Source organism: Boleophthalmus pectinirostris, unplaced genomic scaffold (assembly GCF_026225935.1).
Source record: "Boleophthalmus pectinirostris isolate CB_2022bp ecotype Guang Dong unplaced genomic scaffold, ASM2622593v1 HiC_scaffold_16, whole genome shotgun sequence".
Classification (NCBI taxonomy): Eukaryota; Metazoa; Chordata; class Actinopteri; order Gobiiformes; family Gobiidae; genus Boleophthalmus; species Boleophthalmus pectinirostris.
The window spans coordinates 4,132,520-4,153,104 of NW_026571095.1; the positions used below are offsets into that span (position 1 = coordinate 4,132,520).

General features: G+C 37.1%; 2 protein-coding genes across 2 annotated transcripts; one reads left to right on the forward strand and one right to left on the reverse strand.

The window, feature by feature from the left end:
• The first annotated feature begins 1,416 nt into the window (after positions 1-1,416).
• Positions 1,417-11,017, forward strand: LOC110153366 (zinc finger RNA-binding protein 2). The gene is made up of 11 exons (XM_020917245.2): positions 1,417-3,630; positions 4,556-4,671; positions 4,750-4,855; positions 6,111-6,342; positions 7,122-7,272; positions 7,336-7,405; positions 8,119-8,266; positions 8,629-8,689; positions 9,593-9,723; positions 10,419-10,508; positions 10,921-11,017. Exons 1-11 carry the CDS (start codon positions 3,548-3,550, stop codon positions 10,939-10,941), a joined length of 1,209 nt encoding a protein of 402 aa, XP_020772904.1. The 5' UTR covers positions 1,417-3,547; the 3' UTR covers positions 10,942-11,017.
• Positions 11,018-11,385: 368 nt separating this feature from the next.
• Positions 11,386-20,275, reverse strand: znf644a (zinc finger protein 644a). Its single transcript, XM_055152151.1, is given in 7 exon segments — positions 11,386-12,020; positions 12,984-13,086; positions 13,271-13,396; positions 14,214-14,726; positions 15,902-16,375; positions 16,378-18,172; positions 20,023-20,275. Coding segments are annotated over 6 exon segments (3,195 nt in total). The 5' UTR covers positions 18,170-18,172; positions 20,023-20,275; the 3' UTR covers positions 11,386-11,833.
• Positions 20,276-20,585: the final 310 nt, after the last annotated feature.

Consider the following 20,585-nt stretch of genomic DNA (forward strand, 5'->3'; position numbering starts at 1 on the left):
TATAGCTCAAAAATACCTAGAAAAACAGGCATTCTGACTGTGAGTGAGGTCGCCTCTCCACAGATCTGGTTTGGTCTCCATGACGATAGAAAGGTTTAATATTATTCTGTGCCAGACAAAGCAGCAACACCTTTATGGAGAAAAGAATCTGACAGACAAGTTACACAATGCACCTATAAGACATATTAGAATGTTGTTACCTCCTCAAAAACACACACGGAGTTGTGTTTTGTTTCATTTACATAGGAGTAATCCTTTCTGTCTACAGCTCCAAAGCTCAAAATGTTCTGTTCCATCTTGCGAGGTCATGAAGTGGTTGTTTTCAAGTTAACAGCTACATTTTAGCTTTAGTTCAGTAGAGACTGGCTGAAATTATCAACTGATTCAAGTGAAGGTGTATGGCAGGGGTCTCCAACCTTTTTCCTCCGGTGAGCTACTTTACAAAACAAAAATGCCAGAGAGCTACTCATTATAGCGGCTGTAAGAAACTGAGATAATTATAAAAAGAGGGAAAGCCTTTGGGTACAGTTTGACGCCTATAAAACATTAACCACTGTCCATTTGTTAGTGCACAAAGTTGACCTTCAAAATGATACATTTACAATCGTAATAGGAATGTAACCACATTTTTGTTATTCAGCACAATAGTATAATTCTGAAATCCCTTGGCGAGCTACTTGGAAGAGGGTGGAGACCTACTGATAGCTCCCGAGCTACACGTTGGAAACATCTGGTGTATGGAGTTTAAAAAAACAGTGAAGCACTTATCCACATTACCACATGACATCACAAGGTGGAACAAAGTGTTATCCATTTGAGAGAAGAACTGAGCCTAAATCTGCAGGGTTTGTGTGTTAAACACGTGTGAATGAAACAAAACACAACTCCAGATTATGTTTTTGATGAGGAAACAACATTATAACATACATGCGATTAAACAGCGTAATATGGGCCCTTTAACCATTTCTTTACCCATAATCCCCTTCATCACTTTGAATAGCCAATCAGAGCAGACCGTCCCTCCCGACCCTACATTTCTGCATGGACCTTCTATCAGACTGTCAAACTCAGGAGAAGAGCACACCACTTTTTTGAATAGAGATTGTAACCCTTGTAAAGCCTGTAATAATAATCAAGATGCACAATATAAAGAATGAATGTCATGATGAGGCCTGTCCAAAGCTGGCACAAGCAACTAAAGGGAAATATTTTACTTCTTGTTTTAATGTAAGATAGGATTAGAAATGAATAGGACTGATTTTCTTATAATTCATTGTGTAAAAAGATAAAATAAACTGTCTCCAAATAACGTTTTTATTGTATTTTGTTTGAACTTTTCATTGTAAAAACAAGCACAATTCCAGTATAGTGAACATTTAAAAGCTGTTAGCTCAGTGTGAATAGAGATGTAGGTGTGGGAGGGTTTTATTTTTTGTTTAACTTTTGTTCTTTTTGTTCAATATTAAAATAAATACATTTTCAAAAAGCTGTTAGGCCTCCAAAGACAACATGCTTTTAATAATAAGGAAGGCCAATGGACTTTAAGTACATTTAAGAGGGTTTCATGTTTTAAAAAAAAAAACTTTATTATTTGGTTTGGTGGCACAGTACATGTCATGTGGTGAACTAGTATTCATAATAGTTTTACATCAGTTTAGTGTCACTTTGTTGAAAAAAAAAAAAATCTGAAATAAAGCATAATAGGAAATAGCACTGACTCCTAAAACAAAATTCCTGTATCAAAATACCTATGAAATCAATATTAAAAATTCAATCCAAAATGCAGAAACAATTTACGCACAATATTTTTCAGACAGATCAAACACTGAATTAACAAAATAACTCCATTGTTCTCTATTTTTATTTATCTAATCATAACTACGGCATCATTTAAACAAGCTTTGGCCCTTTTTAACATAATGGTCGCTAGAACAGTTATGGAAGGAAGCTCAAAAGTGATCACCACTGTTTCCAGAAGTAAAAATCCTCTTCATTTTCCCCATAGACTGTCTGAAAAAAATCTAATAAAAATAAAGGTTTGAAAGCTTGCTCAGGGCTAATTAGCTATGTACTGACCACAAGACCTATACTTTTATGTAAAATCTGTTACTGAAACTTTATAAACCTTTAAATTATTAAAATAGCTGAATCTTGCATTAAAAAAAACAAACATCAGAATTAACAAGTAGACACAACTAAGTACATTTTTCTTGTCAAATCTTATGAATACAATGTTGTGAAGTAGGTTTTAGTGAAAAAGTTATTTATAGTTTATAGGCCACAATGCCACAATCTGGATTCATAAAATTACATGTGTGATTCATTAACTAAAGCATGTATAGAAACATATGTATAAAAATAGGCTATACTTTCTGCTCCTGTTACACTCAAAGTTCAAATTTTATGACACAATAAAAACATAAACCTCAAGCTATTAATAATGTACTGGGTTAGCCCCATGAGCAAGTTCACAAACAGGAAACAAACACACAAGCAATGATGAGAATAGTATTCATTGAGTTGGTTAGTACTACATTTACTTGAGTAATATTTTAAAGAAATTTGACTTTTCAGAATAATTTTACTCCGGCTTGAGTAATATTTTTTGAAGAAGAAGTACTTTTACTTGAGTAAAAATTTTGGTTCCTCTTCCCGCTGTGTTCAAGTGACTAAAGCTTTATGTTGACAATATGAAATTTTTTCAACATTTGTGTTTCTTGCACCGCTCCTTCAGATGTGGTTTAGTTTTTCTCACAGTTTTTTGTGTCTGTCTTTAGAAAATACCAGATCTTATAGCTTTTAAAAACTGTAAATAAAAATGTTTCTATTCTGAAAGAAGCAGCATTAAAGGATTACTGACATTCCTTCTTCTGCATGTCCCGACATCACAGTTTTAGATTACATATTTCATTTCGTGGAATCTTAAGAAGTCTTATTGGAAACTTGGATTAGACAAGACGGCTCAGTGTTGGGGTATTTGGAAACTTGAAGTTTCATTTGTATCTAAATCATAGTTACAAATGAGTTTTGTATTTAAATCATAGTTTTACTAACCACATTTTTGTGAGTTTGTGAACTCACAAATATTACAAAAATCCATTTTGATGACCAAGGTTAGAGTTTTACATCAGTCAAGTGATAGTTTGTGAAGGGAATTGGAGAAAACGAATAGAAACATGTAGCAAAAGGAGAACTGAGTGATAAAAAGGAATCCTCTATTATATCCATGATTCATATTTTATTTCATTTTATTTCCCAAAATGTAGTAACACTTTAACACAAGGAGCACATTTCTCTCTCTAACAAATTAAACATATATAATAAAAATAAGGAAGTTTGTTATATTTTATTTGTCAAAATTGGTTTTATCCAAGAATTGTTTTTTGTTTTTTTTCCTGGACGCTGAGCGGCTGTGACTGCAGATACAATAACACTAAATGCTGCCATCTAGTGGACATTATAATAATCAGCTAAGTTGCAGCTATTAGAGGGAAGAAGTTAACAGAAGAACAGTAAAATTGCGACTACATTGAGTATATTTTAAATAATGTACCGGCCAAATAACCCACGCTTTAACGCCCCACCTGGCGCTAACAGAAGAAAGTCTTTCGAGCCCAGACACAGCTGGAGGTAACGAGGAAAAAACAAACAAGGACGCGGAAGCTAACGGGATGCTAGCAAAACATTAGCTTACCAATAAAGAATTCACTGCACATTAACTTTCATGCTATGTTTAGAGTTTTTCTGGGTCTTCTCTGTGGACTTACAATGCATGGAACTATTAGCAGATGCAATAGTTTGTGAAATAAATGGGGCAAAAGGGGCACGTTAATAGCAAAAGTGACTAAGCTCTCCATGCTATCTTATTAACAAACTCATTCATTCAACAGCATTGAAGTTTCCATTGGTCAAAACTAAATAAGTGCACTTAAGCTTCCCTCCCATTATTTAATTGCTACTATTAATATATATATTTTAAAATATATACCATATTTATATTTTATTGCACCTTATTTGCAAGTTTTACTCAGGGTTAGGGTTAGGGTTCTATTTCCCCCAGTGTCAAAATGAGTAAAGGTGCACCACTTTCCTGGTGGAGGGTCTGCTACCTTCCTGTCGCCAAGGAGTAGTAATGTTACACAGTATAGCATTAAACCTATTTCTAATATATTGCATTCATTCAATTGCACATGTTTTTATTGTCCAAAAAAGGCCTTGAAAAACATGTATTCTTACTGTGCCTCACCACAGATTTGACCTGCAACTTTCCATCACCTGCTTGTCTCTGTGGATATAGAAGTGTAAAGCTATACTGTAGAATATTGTAGACAAATCATCAGTGACAGCTCCGTGGACACAACCAGGTGGCTGAAAAGTTACATAGTGTACTTATAACAAATATCTCAACAAGGCACACACTCAGTTCATATCATAAATGTATTCTAACTAGTAACTGCAATGAGGGCAGTGCCACCATCACCGCACCATCTGGAGAGTCTTTACTTTATCTTGTATTTTATAAAGATGTATTTTTCATGCATGATGTTTCAAACAGGGCACCAGAAGATTTCAAAAGGAATGTACCACCGCCACCACACGGTCAAAGCAAAGACGCAGGCAAATCTAATCAACCTCAAGCTCCGACACTACCATCAGCTCTTAAAAAAACATGTGAGTTATAACTATTTCAATCACAACTATACAGTTTAAATTAAAAATGTAACCATAAGATTGCTTGTTTGCCTACAGTTGGCCCAGAGGTTAACAAATGGAAATCGTCATTCACAGTGGTCGGTGAAGATGACAAAGACACAAAAACCAGCAGTGACAAAGGAAGCTCTCCAGACAAACCCAGGTAAAATCACACTTGACTAATTTTCTAACTGACTAATTTCTCTACAAAATTATGTGTTAATTTTGCTGTTCTTGTACTATGTGTTGCAACACTGGAGCTTCCCCTTACAAAAAAGCATCAGTATGAAAATTTTTGGTTGTCAAAAGAAGAACAAAACTAGTATTGAAACTAGATACAAAGCAAATATCAAAAAACATTAGACTAAGGTCATAATATTTTCTCCATGTCTGGGTTGGTTTCCACTGGACACTCCAGTTTTCTCCATCAATCCGAAGTATGCACCATAGGTAAAAACCTTCAGCTAAGTTTCTGACCAAGCCTTGGTCAAGATCTGGAAATTGGTTTTCAGGCATGGCACTGCAGTGCCCACTGCTCCTGACAAGTTTCCCCAGCAGCAATGAAGGATTCAAAAGTAGCTCAGTTGGTAGAGTATTTGTCCACTGACCTGAAAGTTGGCTTCTAGCTCCCACAAATGAATGCTGTGGTTGTGTCCTTGTGCAAGGCACTCAACCCTCCTCGCTCCCAGTGTCTGTACACACTGGTGTATGAATGTGTGTGTGAATGGGTGAGTGGTTCCTCAATGTAAAGCACTTTGAGTGTCTTGAAGGTGGAAAAGCGCTGTACACAAATGTGAGCATTTACAAAGTATGGGTCAAATGCAGAGGACAAATTTCCTTATGGAGACAATAAATTCTTTACGTTTATTAACCAAGTATTGTGACAACACTACTGTTATGGCTTCTAGTTTAACATGAGCTGTAACATATGTAAATAGCCATCCTTAGGGCGTCCGCTTCTTGACTCACATGAAATGTACAAAAACTCACGTAGTCCGTAGTTCGTTTGATTTCTTTTATTTGCAGATTTTCATCGTATGCAGTACAGTGCAGTGCGGTGCAGTCAAAGACCGTGTCGGTCGCCCTCCACAATGCCCTCGTCCCCACACACCTGTCTCCCCATTTGACCTGATTATTTGACCTAATTTACCTACCTAGGACACACCCTCTTACGTGGACCCACCCTCTTACGCTATAAACCTAAAGACTTTAATTGACTGAAGTAACTTAAATTGGGACTGAAAATAAATCATTTTAACATTTCTATAATTTTAAGAATAATATTTTAATAATTGTTTTTAAGGTATAATAAAATATGAATTTATAGTAAAATATAAAATAACTATTTAATAAATTAAATTATGGCTCTAACAACTACATTCAATTTACGCAGTTTTTCCCCATTCATATTTTATCAGGTCTCACTTGTACGACCCCTACGAATCCATAAAGTCTGACTCCGATGACCACCCATCCCCAGAACCTCCAGAGGAACTCCAGACGTCTTGTGGCCGCTGGGACATCGATGCCAGTGCTTGGAGGCACATGTTAAGTTCAGGAGCTTCACTAGACTCTGAACCTACGGAGAGAGCCAGATACAACTCTGGAAATAGAACAACAGAACACAGGGTGGAAGACTACAGACCAGAGGTAAGTGTATAAAGTTGCATTCACGACATCATAACATCCTAGAATCCCCATAATTTATAATGGAGTTGGAGCGCTGGTCTATTGTGGAATTTGCCATTTAACTCAGATTGCAGATTTTATCATCCTGGTTAATATCTTTGCAGTTACTGGGCCTATCCACATGAAACAAAAACTGGCAGAAAGTTTAATGTCTTCTCTATCAGGATCATATTACTTTTTCACTATAGTTTCAGAAGGTGCTGCAATTTTCCAACCCCAAAGATGTTGTGAAAGTGGAAAGAACATAAGAATTAATAAGGCAAGTCTATGATGCCAATCACAAACACATAATGATAAGATTCAAAATATGTTGACCGTAGATTTGAATATTTTTTTCAAAAAAGGAAATCTCTCTTATAATGGGCCTCTCCACCTGAAATTCACCCTCATTACATTATCTAATTCTGGAGTGTGAACACAATCTCTTGATATTTTTAGTAAAGTTATATCTGGGGTAACAAAGATATTACATTGAATGCCATATCTAACTGTGATCTGCTAATATTGATTTTTTTTAAATTTATTTCTGATTTAGTACTTTTTCTCATCCACTGCACTTAGTTTATGTCTTCATCATGTTCTGAATGAGATATTGGTAGATTTAACCAATCCTAATTTAATGTGAACTCTCAGATAAAGATCAATTTTAGTTGCTGCTAAAAACAATCATCAACTTAATTATGTAATACCTAAGAAATGATTTGTCACATTGCCTTGACTTTCTTTATTTCTTTTCTAAGATTGTCACTACGGTTCGATTATCACCGCCCCCACTTCTGCCACACCAGCAACCACCACCCCCAATTCCACCACCACAAAAACTACCCCAACAGCAACCACCCCAACAGCTACCGTCAGAACGTGACTACAAAGAGTCATCTGGGTTTTCAGGTGAATATGAGTAATGAAATTTCCTCAAAGTCATTCAACTAACACTTTGCTTTTTTTATACAGGCCCTGATCTGCTGCCACCTCCTCGACCAGAAGTGAAGGACCCTGGCAAAAATGAATTACTAACTGATAAGTAAGTGTTAAGTGTGCTATTACACTAAAGCTCTCAATGTCACAGTGTTGTTTCATTTTCAGTCGGGAAGATTAGGTTGCCACTTTTGCCAAGATACGTTTAATTTTCCGTAGTTGGAATTTGTGCCCAGTATCCTCGTGTTTATGTCCAGATGCATTATGCAAAATGTATTTTCATAAGCTTCAAACCAGGTTATAACAGTGTTTCCTCTTCATTAGATTAGAGTTGTGTTTAGATTGATTGATGCATGCTTGAGTGATCCATTGTCCTAGTAGTAGTAAGTACTTATGCTGACTACTCAAAAAATTTCACTTCAGTTTAATCACTTCTGACGGCCAGAGGCACAGTGTCTCAAGCACAGGCAAGAGTGATCATTCAGAGCTGGAAGCTCAGCCTCTGGCAGTCAGAAGAAAGAACCATAGTTACAGACATAACTACTCCAAAAAATCATATATTGGATCATATACGAAGAGTTAAATCAAATTTCTCCCATGGGAGACAATAAAGGATTATCTTATCTTATCTTAAAAATGGTCACATTTCAACTAAAAATGCCACTATGAAGAAGTTGGACATCAATTCTGTGGTCTTGAACAAGAAGTTAATGGAAATGTTTCTATTATTAAACAGTTTTTTGTGAAATAAAGATCATGTCTTTCTACTAGTATGCAGATGGAGAAGGGCTTTCATTAATTTTTTTATATTTTTGGTAGAAACCTGATCAGCTGTGACCTCTGTGAGGTGGAGGTGTCGAATGGGCAGGAACTGGAGGAGCACCTGGACAGTAAAACACACTGGGACACTCTGGAGTTCATCCAGAAACACAACAACTATGACGACATGGCCATAGCCTTCCTCCAGGTAACACTTCACTAAAATCCTGCTGATTTCTGATTTTCTTTTTAATTTTAAGTTCATACTAATGTTTTTGCTTCCTGGTTGGACATGGGCAGCAGATATAACATATGTAGATAGATAATTCCAAAACTGTTACCAAGGGCCAAACCACTCTAAATTATACAATAGTTATAATTAGACTTATAAAATTGGATGAAAAACACCTCCATTTTGTTAAATCAGTAGTAAGTGGTAGTAATTATATCCTCTAGTAAGGCGTTTACACTGCATAATCACATCAGCTTATGAATTTTACTGTGTAGGTCATTTTCAACAGTTTGTAATTAACATTTTAATTAATAACCATTTTAAAATGGTTTCTCCAGGATGTGATGCTGTACAAAAGCCGGAAGTGTAGTCGTGCAATGGAAGAAACTGCACTTCAAGGTAAGTTAATTTAGTAATGGCCATCATATGGTTTAACTAACTAACAGAAATGCTTGTATTATCCATATAATTTTTAAAAGATCTCTGTTCTGATCTATGCTATTATGTTGTTTCCTCATTAAAAACATGCCTGGAGTTATGTTTTGTTTCATTCACACATGTTTACTACACAACCATACTGCTAAGCATAGCCGGGCCTGGTTAGTACCACTGCGAAAATCAGGTGCCACAGTGGGGCACCAGTCACTGTCGTTGTGTCCTTAGGCAAGACACTTCACCCACATTGCCTGGTATTAAAGTGGTGTGTGTGTGTGTGTGTGTGTGAGTGATGGTGGTGGTCAGAGGGACTTATGGCACTGATTGGCATGGCAGTCTGCCCCAGGGCAGCTGTGGCTACAATAGTAGTTTACCATCACCAGGTATAGAGTGAATGAATAATGTTGAATAATGCTCTGTAAAGTGTCTTTGTGACATATATCTGTGAAAAGCACTATATAAATAAAGACTTACTTAAAAGACTTACAACCCCTTCATGAGGTAATGCACGTGCATACTGCATTTTTTAACCCTATACACCTCCACTAGAATCATTTGTATAATTCCAGCCCTGGAAATGACAATCTCGATTGAACTAAATGTAAAAAGTAGCTGTTAACTAGAAAACTCCCAATTCATGACATCACAAGGTAGAACAGAGCATTTCGAGCTTTGGAGATGTAAACAGACTAATAATAAAGAGTTACTCAAACATGTGAATGAAAGTAAACACAACTCTGGGTATGTTTTAAAGGAGGAAACAACTTTCTAACATGGATTAAAGCTCTCAAGAGTCAATATTGGATAATATAAGACGTTTAATATTGCAGTACTTTTAGGTGACAAAATGCACATTGTGTGTTTCAGCTCTGCAGGAGTACGATCACATGACCAAGGTGGAAATGTTCCACTGTGCAGCCTGTAACGCTTTTGTCCCCACGTCTGCCTCCGCTGTCCAGAGTCACATCACCACACAAGGACATATCGATAACACAAAGGTAGCTCCAAATACTGCTGCTGTTAACTCCAGTTTAATACAAATGTTACTGAGGTTAAAGGGGCTATATTATGCTAATCTTTAATTTATGTTAGAATGTTGTTTCCTCATCAAAAACACACCTGGGTTTGTGTTTGGTTTCTTTCACAAATGGTTAACACACATCGCTGTGGATTTAGGGTGAGTTCTTCAAACAGAAAACACTGTTTCACCTTGCCATGTGGTAATGCAGAAAGTGCTCCAGTGCATTTTTAAACTCCATACACCTTCACTAGAATTATTTGAATAACGTTCAGCCCAGGATTTGCAAAACTCTGAACAAGGCTAAAAAATTGCTGTGGGTTCAAACTTTTTCACTTCTTGGTGCACCAAGAGAAACTGTAATTTTTTTGTTACAATCTCAACTGAACAAAAAAGCTAAACAACTTAGGTTATTCTAGTGCACTGTAGAGTAAAGCAGTTGTATAGTTGTTCACTTTAAAACTGACATTTAATGACATCACAAGGTGGAACTGGCATTTTGAGCTTGTGAGATGCAGACAGCTGGGCCCAATAACGCAAGATTCCTCAAGCATGTGTGTGAATGAAGCTAAACACAATTCCATTGTTTTTGATGACTTTCAAACATGACTAAAAGCTTGCAGGAGTCAATTTTGCATAATATAGAAAAAAATAAAATCCCTTCTTTTTTGTCAGGAGTTCAAAGATCGACAGAGACGGTTGTGTCTGGATAAAGCCAACACAATGATGAAGGAGCTCACCCCACAGTTTCAGTCTTTTATAAAGGTTTTTTTTTTTTTTTTTTTACCTATCCATCCATTTTCTTCCACGTTATCTGGGGCAGCAGTCTGAGCAGGGAGGCATGTGGTTCTGGACACGTTACTGCACACTTTTAGTATCAGGATAATTGGATGACTTTAATAATAGTTTCCAAAATTTACTAGATTGGAAAGTATAACCCAGCCTGTTACAAATTGGGTAGTATTTTAATTCCATTTGTATGTTTTGGTGTTGGTTGTGAAGATGCAGTATTTGTTACATAACCTTTCACAGCTTCTATTTTACAATGAAATATTTAGATTTAATACAGTTTCATATGAGATTGCTATGATAGAAACAATGGCTAGATAGCATTTGTCCATATTAAGTACAACATTTTAATATCATTTGATTCCAACGTCTCTTCTTTTTTCTACAGGGTGTAAGTCCATTTGAATGACTGGAAACCTAAAGAAGAGTGGAATCATTATCTTAATTTGTATATATATTTTTTAAATAAAACTTTTCTCACTGCACGGTTTGGCTGTTTTGTTTGTGAATATTCTTTATGTACAAATGTTGAGGAATGATGTCATAGCCGCTCCATCATACGTCTTTTATTTTAGACCCAATTCATGTTGTTCACTTTAAAGGTACAGTATGTAACTTTCTGGAGGTGAATGCCATCAGCATGACTACAAGGAAATAAGTTAAAATCATACTTTGAAACATTCTCCATGGAAATAGAAATGTTTTAGAGAGAGAGAGAGATAATGTTTACAGAAGAAATCCAAAATGTTTTTTGTTTTTTATTTAGAACAACACAAATGTTTTGTGATATAGTACATTTGAAAATTAATTTATCCAAAAGGTATATTTAAAACATTAAATATGTGACATGAAGAGCAGTCTGTGCGTATTAGGAGTTGTTGATTCTATATTAAAATGTAGTTACTAAAGTCAATGTAACAAGTTTGTTCTCATTGTGCGGGGTTCCTTTCAGATTACAGTCTACAACAGAGAATGATTTGGCTTGTATTCACTAACATCTTTATAAATGTGAAATTCATACAGAGGAGAGTGCTGGACAGTCCATGAAAATCTGAGGTAAAAGTTGTCTTGTTAAAAATGGATCCACACTACATTACTGCATAAAACAAAACAGTCGTTCAGTTGCAGATGAACCCTCCCCTCCCCCAAAACATGTAAAACATGAGCAGATTGGCATTATCAAAAAATGTCACATATGTCCAGTTCAAGATCTTGTTTTGGCCAAAATTCAGAATCTAATAAAAGTGAAGACCATCCAATGTACATACACATACAGTCTTAAGCAAACAGGTCCAGTAGCCTCAGCACAGAGCGCTGGTGCTGCCATCTTGCTCATACTTCCTGGTGTAGGGCTCTTTGGGCACAGAGCTGACCTCCATCATGGCCAGGCCGGTGTGGGGGACACTAGTGTTCATAATGTGTCTCTGCAAGTGTTTGACCCAGTCCTCCTGTACTGACAGAGGGCCCTGGAACACCAGGTCACAGAACCTACAGGAACCGTAAGCACAGGTGAGTTATGACAGTTCACCTCCACAACAGTCAGAAAGAAGTTAAGTGTGATGTCACGTCCGGGCCAATCATCTGACTGACAACAATGAACATGTTTACAATTTCTTTCTTTTTTTTTGGTGACAACAGATCTCATGTTAAAAAGAGATTACCTTGTTGGTTTTAAACCACTGCAAAGTGTATGAGGGAGGTTGAGCTAAGAAACTACGCAAGGTCAAACTAGAGTCAGCGTTGACTGGCAGTGACAAATGCTGCTAACACTGCTAATTATTACTACATTATTTACATATTTGTGTTTCAACATACACTTTTGAAAGGCAAGTGTCACTTGTTTGATGAATAAGAAACAAAAACAAAGCTAGAAATCAGCTGAGAAGTTTCTGGTTGGACCCGGAAATGACATCATCACTAACTACACTGAGATCTAAACATAGTCATGAAATGTTCTGTCAGGCAGGCACTTTCAAAATGTCAAAAATCCCTAGCACTGATCCTTGGGAGACACTCCAATAAAATACAAGTTTTAAATGTAGACAGACTGTTTACAAAAGGAAAAAGTCCGTAATTGAGAACAAGTGTTCGGATATTTTCTGGTATTTGAACTAAACATCTGGCAAAGTGCATAATCATATTCGTACATAATGTTTTCACTTTTACATTATATTATGCACTTAATAACCTTAATAACTGGTTTTCCAGAGGAGTAACAATGTAATGTAATGCTGTTTATAATTTGTATGCATGTATGGAAAATGTTCTCATGCAGTAGATATTTGTCACCCTCTTGTGGCACTAATGGGGAACGAAGCTTGTTAGAGTGAACTTTTAGCAGCACAGCTGTTGTCAACTTAACGCGAACGCAGCAGGCAATGAGTAACATGGGTGTGACAGAAGAATATAGGTACTTTGTACATTGTATATACTATAGGTTGAAAGTATTACCTGCAGGTGAGACGGTACATCTCCTCTGGGGTTTGAGGCAGGGGTAGGGTTTTCTTCTTTGGGCCTGGCCTCATTCGTTGTCTTCTCACTTTACCATCAAGTGCTGAAAGACCAAACAATCCTCATTAGCTACCAACAAATACTTAATTTTAACATTAAAAAGTTTTGAGAAAAACTATAGGCTATAAGCAATGGGATATACAAAATTAAAAACAACTGTAATGGTACTACTAATACTGAAAAAAAAAAAAAAAAAAGAAAAACAATAGAAACATTTTATAACTTACCATTTCCATCAGGTAGGCCATTCTTCTTGCGCCTGGCACATGCTCGAAGGTGGTTGGAGAGGCTGACTCCACTGTGGAACGATGCATTACAATGGATGCAAGTCTTTCTTTTGAATCCATCTTTCTCTGTGATCAGGATACAGCACAAATAGTAAAAAAAATATGATTTCTTCTAACAGTGTCAACCAATTGACTTAAATTTCAAAATGTATGGCACAATAACAATTTAAAACTAAATGAATGGGAAAAAAGTCCTTAAAATGTTGCATACAACAGGAAGCAGAAACCTGCTGATATGAACATTTGCTTGGGTTTCAGGCAAAGGATTCCTTCCTGATTTGAAGAATTTGCTATTTGCTATGACAATGGTCCTCGATAGCACAATTCTAATTAAAATATTACTTATTTTAAATGTGGAAAGGTCCCAAAATCCTTAAAATCAAGAGTAATTTGTCTGAAACTCATGAATACTCCTGTTGCCTAAGCAATTATCCATTCAAAGAAAAGTTGAATGGTGAAAAATCCTCAAAATGGTTGTTGGTAATGAGACAGTGTAGCCCTTCATTCATCCAGGAGTGATTCAATGTAGAAAAGGATTAGTCAGTGGTCATCTGCACTTTGTTTTGGCATTTGAGATGTTTCAGTTCCCATCCAGAAGCCATTTTTCAATTGATGATACTGGAAGAAGCACTGGGAATTTATTCTACTCTGAGTAACTAAGTCCATCATCAACTGAAAATGACTTCTGGCTTCTAGACAGGAGCCGAAATGTCTTGATTGCAAAAACAAAGTCCAGATGACCACCGATGAAACCTTCTCTACATTTATTGGTGCCCAATATAAAAAGGGTTAATGAGCAAACATTTCAGCCAACCACAACCACATCCATGCTCATACATGTGCTGTTTAGCTGTGTAATAGTATTTCACAAGTTATGACTCACCTGTTATTGAATGGGGCAGTGATGATGCAAATCTTGATCCTAAATATTGCTCACTGTCTTCTTGACACTTCCTTTTCTTGAGAATTCCTATCAAAGCAGAGTTGTTTTTGATATCCGAATGAGTGTCCAGTTGGCCTTTTTCAGAAACTATATTGTCAAACGAGAACTTGGGTGTTAGTGGTTTGGTGTCGGGGCAGTCCTGTTTCACAGAATCTATGTAGCGTGGTGTAAAAGTCCGAAAATCCGACAGCTTGGACGATGCTTTGTTGTACTGGACGTGGTTGTTTTTTCCTATGATTTCTAGCGCCCTCTGGTACTCCTTCTTGTCACGCATCAGCTCCCGAAGTAGAAGTATTGGCGATCTGTGTTTGGATATCAAGCCTTTCCCGAGCTTTTTCAGATGGCCTCGGATGTGGTTGGCCTGCCCTGTCCTGTTGTCAAAGGAATCCCCACACAACGGACAGGAGTGGACCATCTTCACAGTCTCAGAGTCTGTGTTCTGCTGTAGTTCTTCTGAAAGATGGGAAAAAGGCACTCATTCAAAAATTAGGATGGCTTATGTTAAAACAGTTTGTGTGTGGTCATTATACTAACTAGAGATTAGGAGATTAGCCTTTAGTCATCCAGTTGGTTGATGATTTCTTAGTCGACCAAGATTTTTATTAGTTGACAGATTATTTTGGGATTATAAAAGTTTTATATGGATAACAGTAGAAAGGAGAACACATGGAGTATGGCTGCACAATATAGTGCAAAAATATCAATATCTCAATTTTGGCTGAGGCAATAACAGATATCAAAAGAAAATACGTATATCGCAACAACACAAGGTTCTTCATTTCACAGAAAGCACAATTTTTAATGAAAATTGACAAAAGGGCAGATTGTATTCATGATTTTCTTTATAAAGTCTTATTTTAGACTTGGGTTTGTCTTGGTTTAGTTACTAGTAAATGAGGCATGTAAGATTTTCTTTTAATTACACTGATCTTATATTAAGTATATTCAAAATCAGAAAAATATCTTTATTGCTATACAAAACATAGTTATCAAATATGGCATATTTCTCTCATATCATGCAGCCCTAACATGGAGTGACTTTTTATATATAAATATGCAACTGATTAGTGGTTTTCTTGTCCTGTCAGTGCACTTTGGGTCAAATTACTAATGTGGAGCAGTGAACATATACATGTATGTAGTGAGTATGAAAGTTCAGCAGTCAATGACCTAAGGATTGGTTCACACTTGTCCTAGTCTAGTCCTGGTCTAGGCCTGGTTTTGTTCTTGGTTTTATGTGGTGTTTGTGCAATGTGAGAGTCACTGGGATCTATTGGTGTATTCCAGGCAACTGCTAACTGGGACATTTCCCACCTCTGACTGGGAAAATGCCTTGGAACACCATTCAAACTTGCAAACTCAGGGATGGATAAAGATGTTTTATACCATAATGAAGTGAATAGACATTTGAATCAAATAATTTCTTAACCCAAGTTTTAAAATTGGATATGCTGTTTGCATACAAGTTCATTGGAACTGGAATACTCTTGAGTTGCCTGGAACGCAGACAAAGCCTAACACCACATTTGTAGAAACAGTCTCTGTCCCTTCAAAAACAGAGCTAATTGGGATAACATCGAAGTGAGGCTATATATCTTAAAACACAAAAGAGAATAATAAAAACATACCTCTCTTCTTCATTAGCGTTGATAATCTGGGTCCAATGGAAGGCTTCTCTTCAGTGGTAGCTACCTCTTCAGCTGACAGTTTGTGACGAGCCTTGTAGTTCAGTCCGATTCTATGAAGATGTCCTCGAACGTGATTGGACAGTCCCACACCCGACTCGAAAACAGCAGGACAGTATGGACAGTTCTTGCGGTTGAGATCCATTTCTGGCAACTCTTCAGTGGAATTTTGAGGTTGGACAGTTTCTTTTTCAATCACCAAATCTTCATCTGTGTCCTCGTCTTTTATTTCAACATCATCTTGTTCCTCACTTTTGATTTTCTCATATAGTTTTTTCGATGCCTGTATGGCTCCCCTCATTGACATTCTTCTACTGTATGTGTAAATGATTTGCTTTTGTCGTTTAAAGATGTCTACGTGGTTGTTGTCAATATCCCTAAATGGAGACATGTCCCTTTTCTCAAATTCCTCCTCATTTCTTCCATACCATTGGGACTTGAAGGTTTTGGTTGAGCTGAGTCTTCTTCGGATGTGCTGTTAATTGGAGTGGCAGTTTTGCGTTTGGAGTAGGTTTTGTTCTGGATAATTGTTACTATTCTCGTCCTTGGTGAATAGCTAGGATCAAGATCACTTTCTGATTGCACTTGGTCATTTTCAGACAAAGGGGACTCGGGCAACTCGTAAGGATCTTTGTCGCTGGTATTGCCATTGGATTCCTTCTTTTGATCATTGGCCGTTGGTCCTTTCTTTTGTCGAGATAAAAGTTCATTGATAGATTTGTCAAGTTTCGACTCTATTTGAAACAATGCTGGACCTCTTCTAACTTTGTCATTTTTTAATAAATCTGAAATGTTGCTGGAATCATGCGACAATACTTTAGTAGAATTTGGACTTCCAACAGATATTTTAGATGGAAACTGTGCATTTCTCAAGTGAGGTTTTGAAGTGGGTACAGGTTTTTGCGTGTATGTAAGACAGCCATATTTTGCTTCATAGACTTCCAGAGACTGGTCGTGGCGTCGCAGTAAATGCTTAGTGAAAACAAGTTTGCTAAATGTTTTATATGAACTACAAATATTACAAGTAAATGAGGGTTTCTCTTCATGCTTTTTTGAAGTAGGAACACTGTGTTGCATAAGAGTATGCTTCCTAAAATCAGACTCATCTTCAGTCTTGAAGGGACATTTTTCACATTTTAACACTATCTTTCTTTTATCTTTCTGGTGTGTTTTTGCGTGATGTACAAATTTATTGGGGCATGTGGTTCCAAATGAACACTGGGGGCAGTAAAGCCACTGAGGGCTGCTACTTTTCTTCTCAAGTTTGGGTTTGTGTACTGCCATGTGCTCGATGAGAAAACCGCTCTTTTTAAAAGACTTTCCACATTCTTTACAAACATAAGGCTTCAGCTGTTCTGTATGCGACTTCATATGATAATCTAACAGATGCTGTTTCTTAAAAACAATTTTGCATTTTGTGCAAGAGTATTCGAGAGACTTCTCTGAATATGAGTTTACTGTGAGTCGATTTTTCAATGGCGAGAGCTCATGATTTATACTGTTCTGCTTTGAATTACTTGTTGGTGTACTATAAAGAATATGCTTGATGGGCTTTGTTGTGCCATTGGTATACTTAGTAACATTTCTGGATGGAGACATCCTTGATGGTGACATCCTTGGTTTGCAGACTTTTATGACTGGAATTTCATCTTCTTGGTCTTCTGAGGGAAACAGCTCTTCCGATGGGTCTACCATTACAACCATGTCCATTTTCCGTTTCCGTCTCTTTGGGATATCAGTGGGAGAGACCTCCTCTTTAGGTTCTTCCCCTGGAGAGTCTCCATGACTATCCCACAAAAATTGCATAAGCTCTTTTTGAGAATCCCAAGAAATATTATTAGGGCTATTAAAGTTATCTGAAGAATCTTCAGGAGAGTCTATGTCAAAATCCCACATCCCACCAATTTCTTGCACCGTTTTAAGTGGTGTGATGTTCTTTTCCTCCTCCTTGTCATTGGAGAAGCTGTTGAGCTCATGGGCCTCAGTTGGCTGATGTACAGAAGGTCCGTTCCCCAAACCAACAGGGGATAACATATCTTCACTGGAGAGAACATCTAGGACATTGTTTGGCTGGCCCAGAGACTTGCTGAAGGCATCTGTGCAGGAGGTCATTCTCAGCGGCTCTTGCATGAGCATGAGAGCATTGATCTCAGGGTCAGCATCCTTGTCTTCTGCATCAACACCTGTCAGACATGACATTTCTGCTGCCATGACCTGCAAGAAAATCAATTATGGGATTACTTTTATAAAAGGCAGACCTAACAATGAAGTGCCAAACTTTGATGCTGACCAGGCTACACCAAGTTATCTTCATATTGAGACCCTTCCTCTCCCACCTCAGACAGGGTGGAGAAGAAACCCAGTGCACAGTAAGAAGTAGGGATGTAACAGTAACCGAAATATCGTGATATTGTATTGTCAAAGTTCTCACAATAATATCGTGGACCCACAGAATATATAGAATTACAAGTCTCTTTGCTTAAATTAAGAGTTATGGTGCAGCACTAGAAAAAGACAGACAGAGGGAACTATACAGACCGTGATCCTTTGCTCCATTACAGTATAAACTAAATAAAGAAATAACATTTCTAAGCACTTTTAACTCTTAGTTCTTTGGATTAAGTCTTGTCAAGGCATTTTAAGAGGAAAAAGTAGCATATTAACAGTTTTGTTATCCGCCACAAAATATCGCAATAAATAAACCGTGAGATGTACATCGTGAAAACATCGTACTGAGAGATTTGGATATTGCTACATTACAAATCATGGGCCTCTTCACCATATCGTGAGCTTTTCCACAATATCGCAATAAATTTCGTACCGTGAGGTCCATACCGTGACAATATCGTATCGTGAGACTTGGATATCGTTACACCCCTTGTAAGAAGGCATGTTTTTCCAGGTAGTAAGGTAATGCTTGCTATTAATGTACGTGGTATGTGCTTAAGTCATATATAATACAATAAATTTCAGATTTGTAGAATTTCAGTAGGTTTTTAAACACAAAATAATCACATCTTGGTTATTGGTTACTCAATATTTGTATTTTTGTCAAAAAGTTCACAGTGAAAAATAATGGAAAATGTACTTCCGGCCTTGGTGCAAACGAGACAGTTGAGCTCCATTGAATAAACGCTAATCGATCACAATCACATCGCTACACAGACAAGCAGGTAGTGGAGCAGCCCCCACAAAAAAGTTATACAATGAAGCTTTAATTGATTAGCTTGAGCCCAAGTTGTATTTGGATTTTAGTTGGGCATTGATGGCTACATTTCAACACTGCCATCATAGGCTTGGAGTGGTACTGTAACACAGATTTTTATTTATTTTTTTCACAGAGAAGTAATTTCCCATAAAAACCTAATAAATAATAATAATAATAATAATAATAATAATAATACAAATTAGTAAAACAGTTTGGTGAAAAAGTGATACTAATATGATATAATGGGGTCTATTACAATAGATTCTACATTCCGTTTGGTTTACAGTAAAACTCCAAAATTCATATTAATAATGAGGAGGTTAATATCAAACAGACAAGCCCAACCTCTCACATGGTTTCAGGATTAATAGCATTTTTATCAGAACAAGGTGACAGGATTGAAAAGGCTTTGAAGGGCAATAAAAGTGTCAAATGTTGAGGATGCTGTCCAATAGAAAACACATGTGTATTTTATAACATTGCACAGTGTGACCAAATAAACAAAGAAGCAGATCTTTTGAACGCCTTGTGAAAATGGCTGTAAATTAAAAAGATATGTGCTTCTACAACTTTCAGCTCAGTAGTTTGGGACAAGCTAGTACAAAGCAAAGTTGCACGGTGTCCGCAAAGATCTATATTTGCACATTAGACCAGATTTCTTTTGCATGTCTGTACCGGCTTTATTACACGTTATTAGCGTGTGTATCACCCCGTGTTTTTGGATGCTGCTTACAGGAGCTGCAGACCATTCCACACCAAAACCTATTCCTCAGGCTAAAACCCAGCTAATAACCTTTATTTCACGTCACAACCCGCGTACACCCCGATGAAGCAGCAAAAAACAACTAAACCTTACCTCCGAGTGGTGTAGATGCAGGCAAGGAACAATTTAAATGCAGCATTGAATAATTTCTTACTTTCGTCTTCCATCTATTTCACAGTCGCCATTTTCCGTGGTGGTCTGGTGTGGGTCAAGCCATTTTTGTAAAGGCACCAGCACAAAGAAGTCCTGGTTTGGATACAATACCGAAACACAATGATATAATGACGGTACACATAAATAAGTATGGTATAAATCTTAAATCGTTAATCCCAATGCCCAAAATAGCGTTATGCATCCACGTGTATTGTAATGTGTTAGCGCCGCGCACCCCCACAGACGAGACAATGGTACGGTCCAAAAAGGAGGCATAAAAAGCCAGTTAATGACCATCTCTTGTGCTTTAGGTTTAGGTTAGCACATTCTCAGCTTGTCCACGGATTTCATTGATCAAACACACTATATTTGGTTTGATACTTTGTTTGATTGTGTTTTTACAGATCACGGTTATGTTCACACTGTAAACTTAACTGTAAAAACATTGGTGCGGTTGGCCCCAAAGGGGTGATGTTGCCCACTCTCTATGGCTCTTGGTCTTT

Coding starts and splice junctions, on each gene's coding strand:
- LOC110153366 (XM_020917245.2), top strand. CDS start 3,548: ATGTACCGGCCAAATAACCCACGCTTTAACGCCCCACCTGGCGCTAAC. Junction 8,267..8,628: donor TGGCCATAGCCTTCCTCCAG/GTAACACTTCAC, acceptor TGGTTTCTCCAG/GATGTGATGCTGTACAAAAG. Junction 8,690..9,592: donor GGAAGAAACTGCACTTCAAG/GTAAGTTAATTT, acceptor TGTGTGTTTCAG/CTCTGCAGGAGTACGATCAC.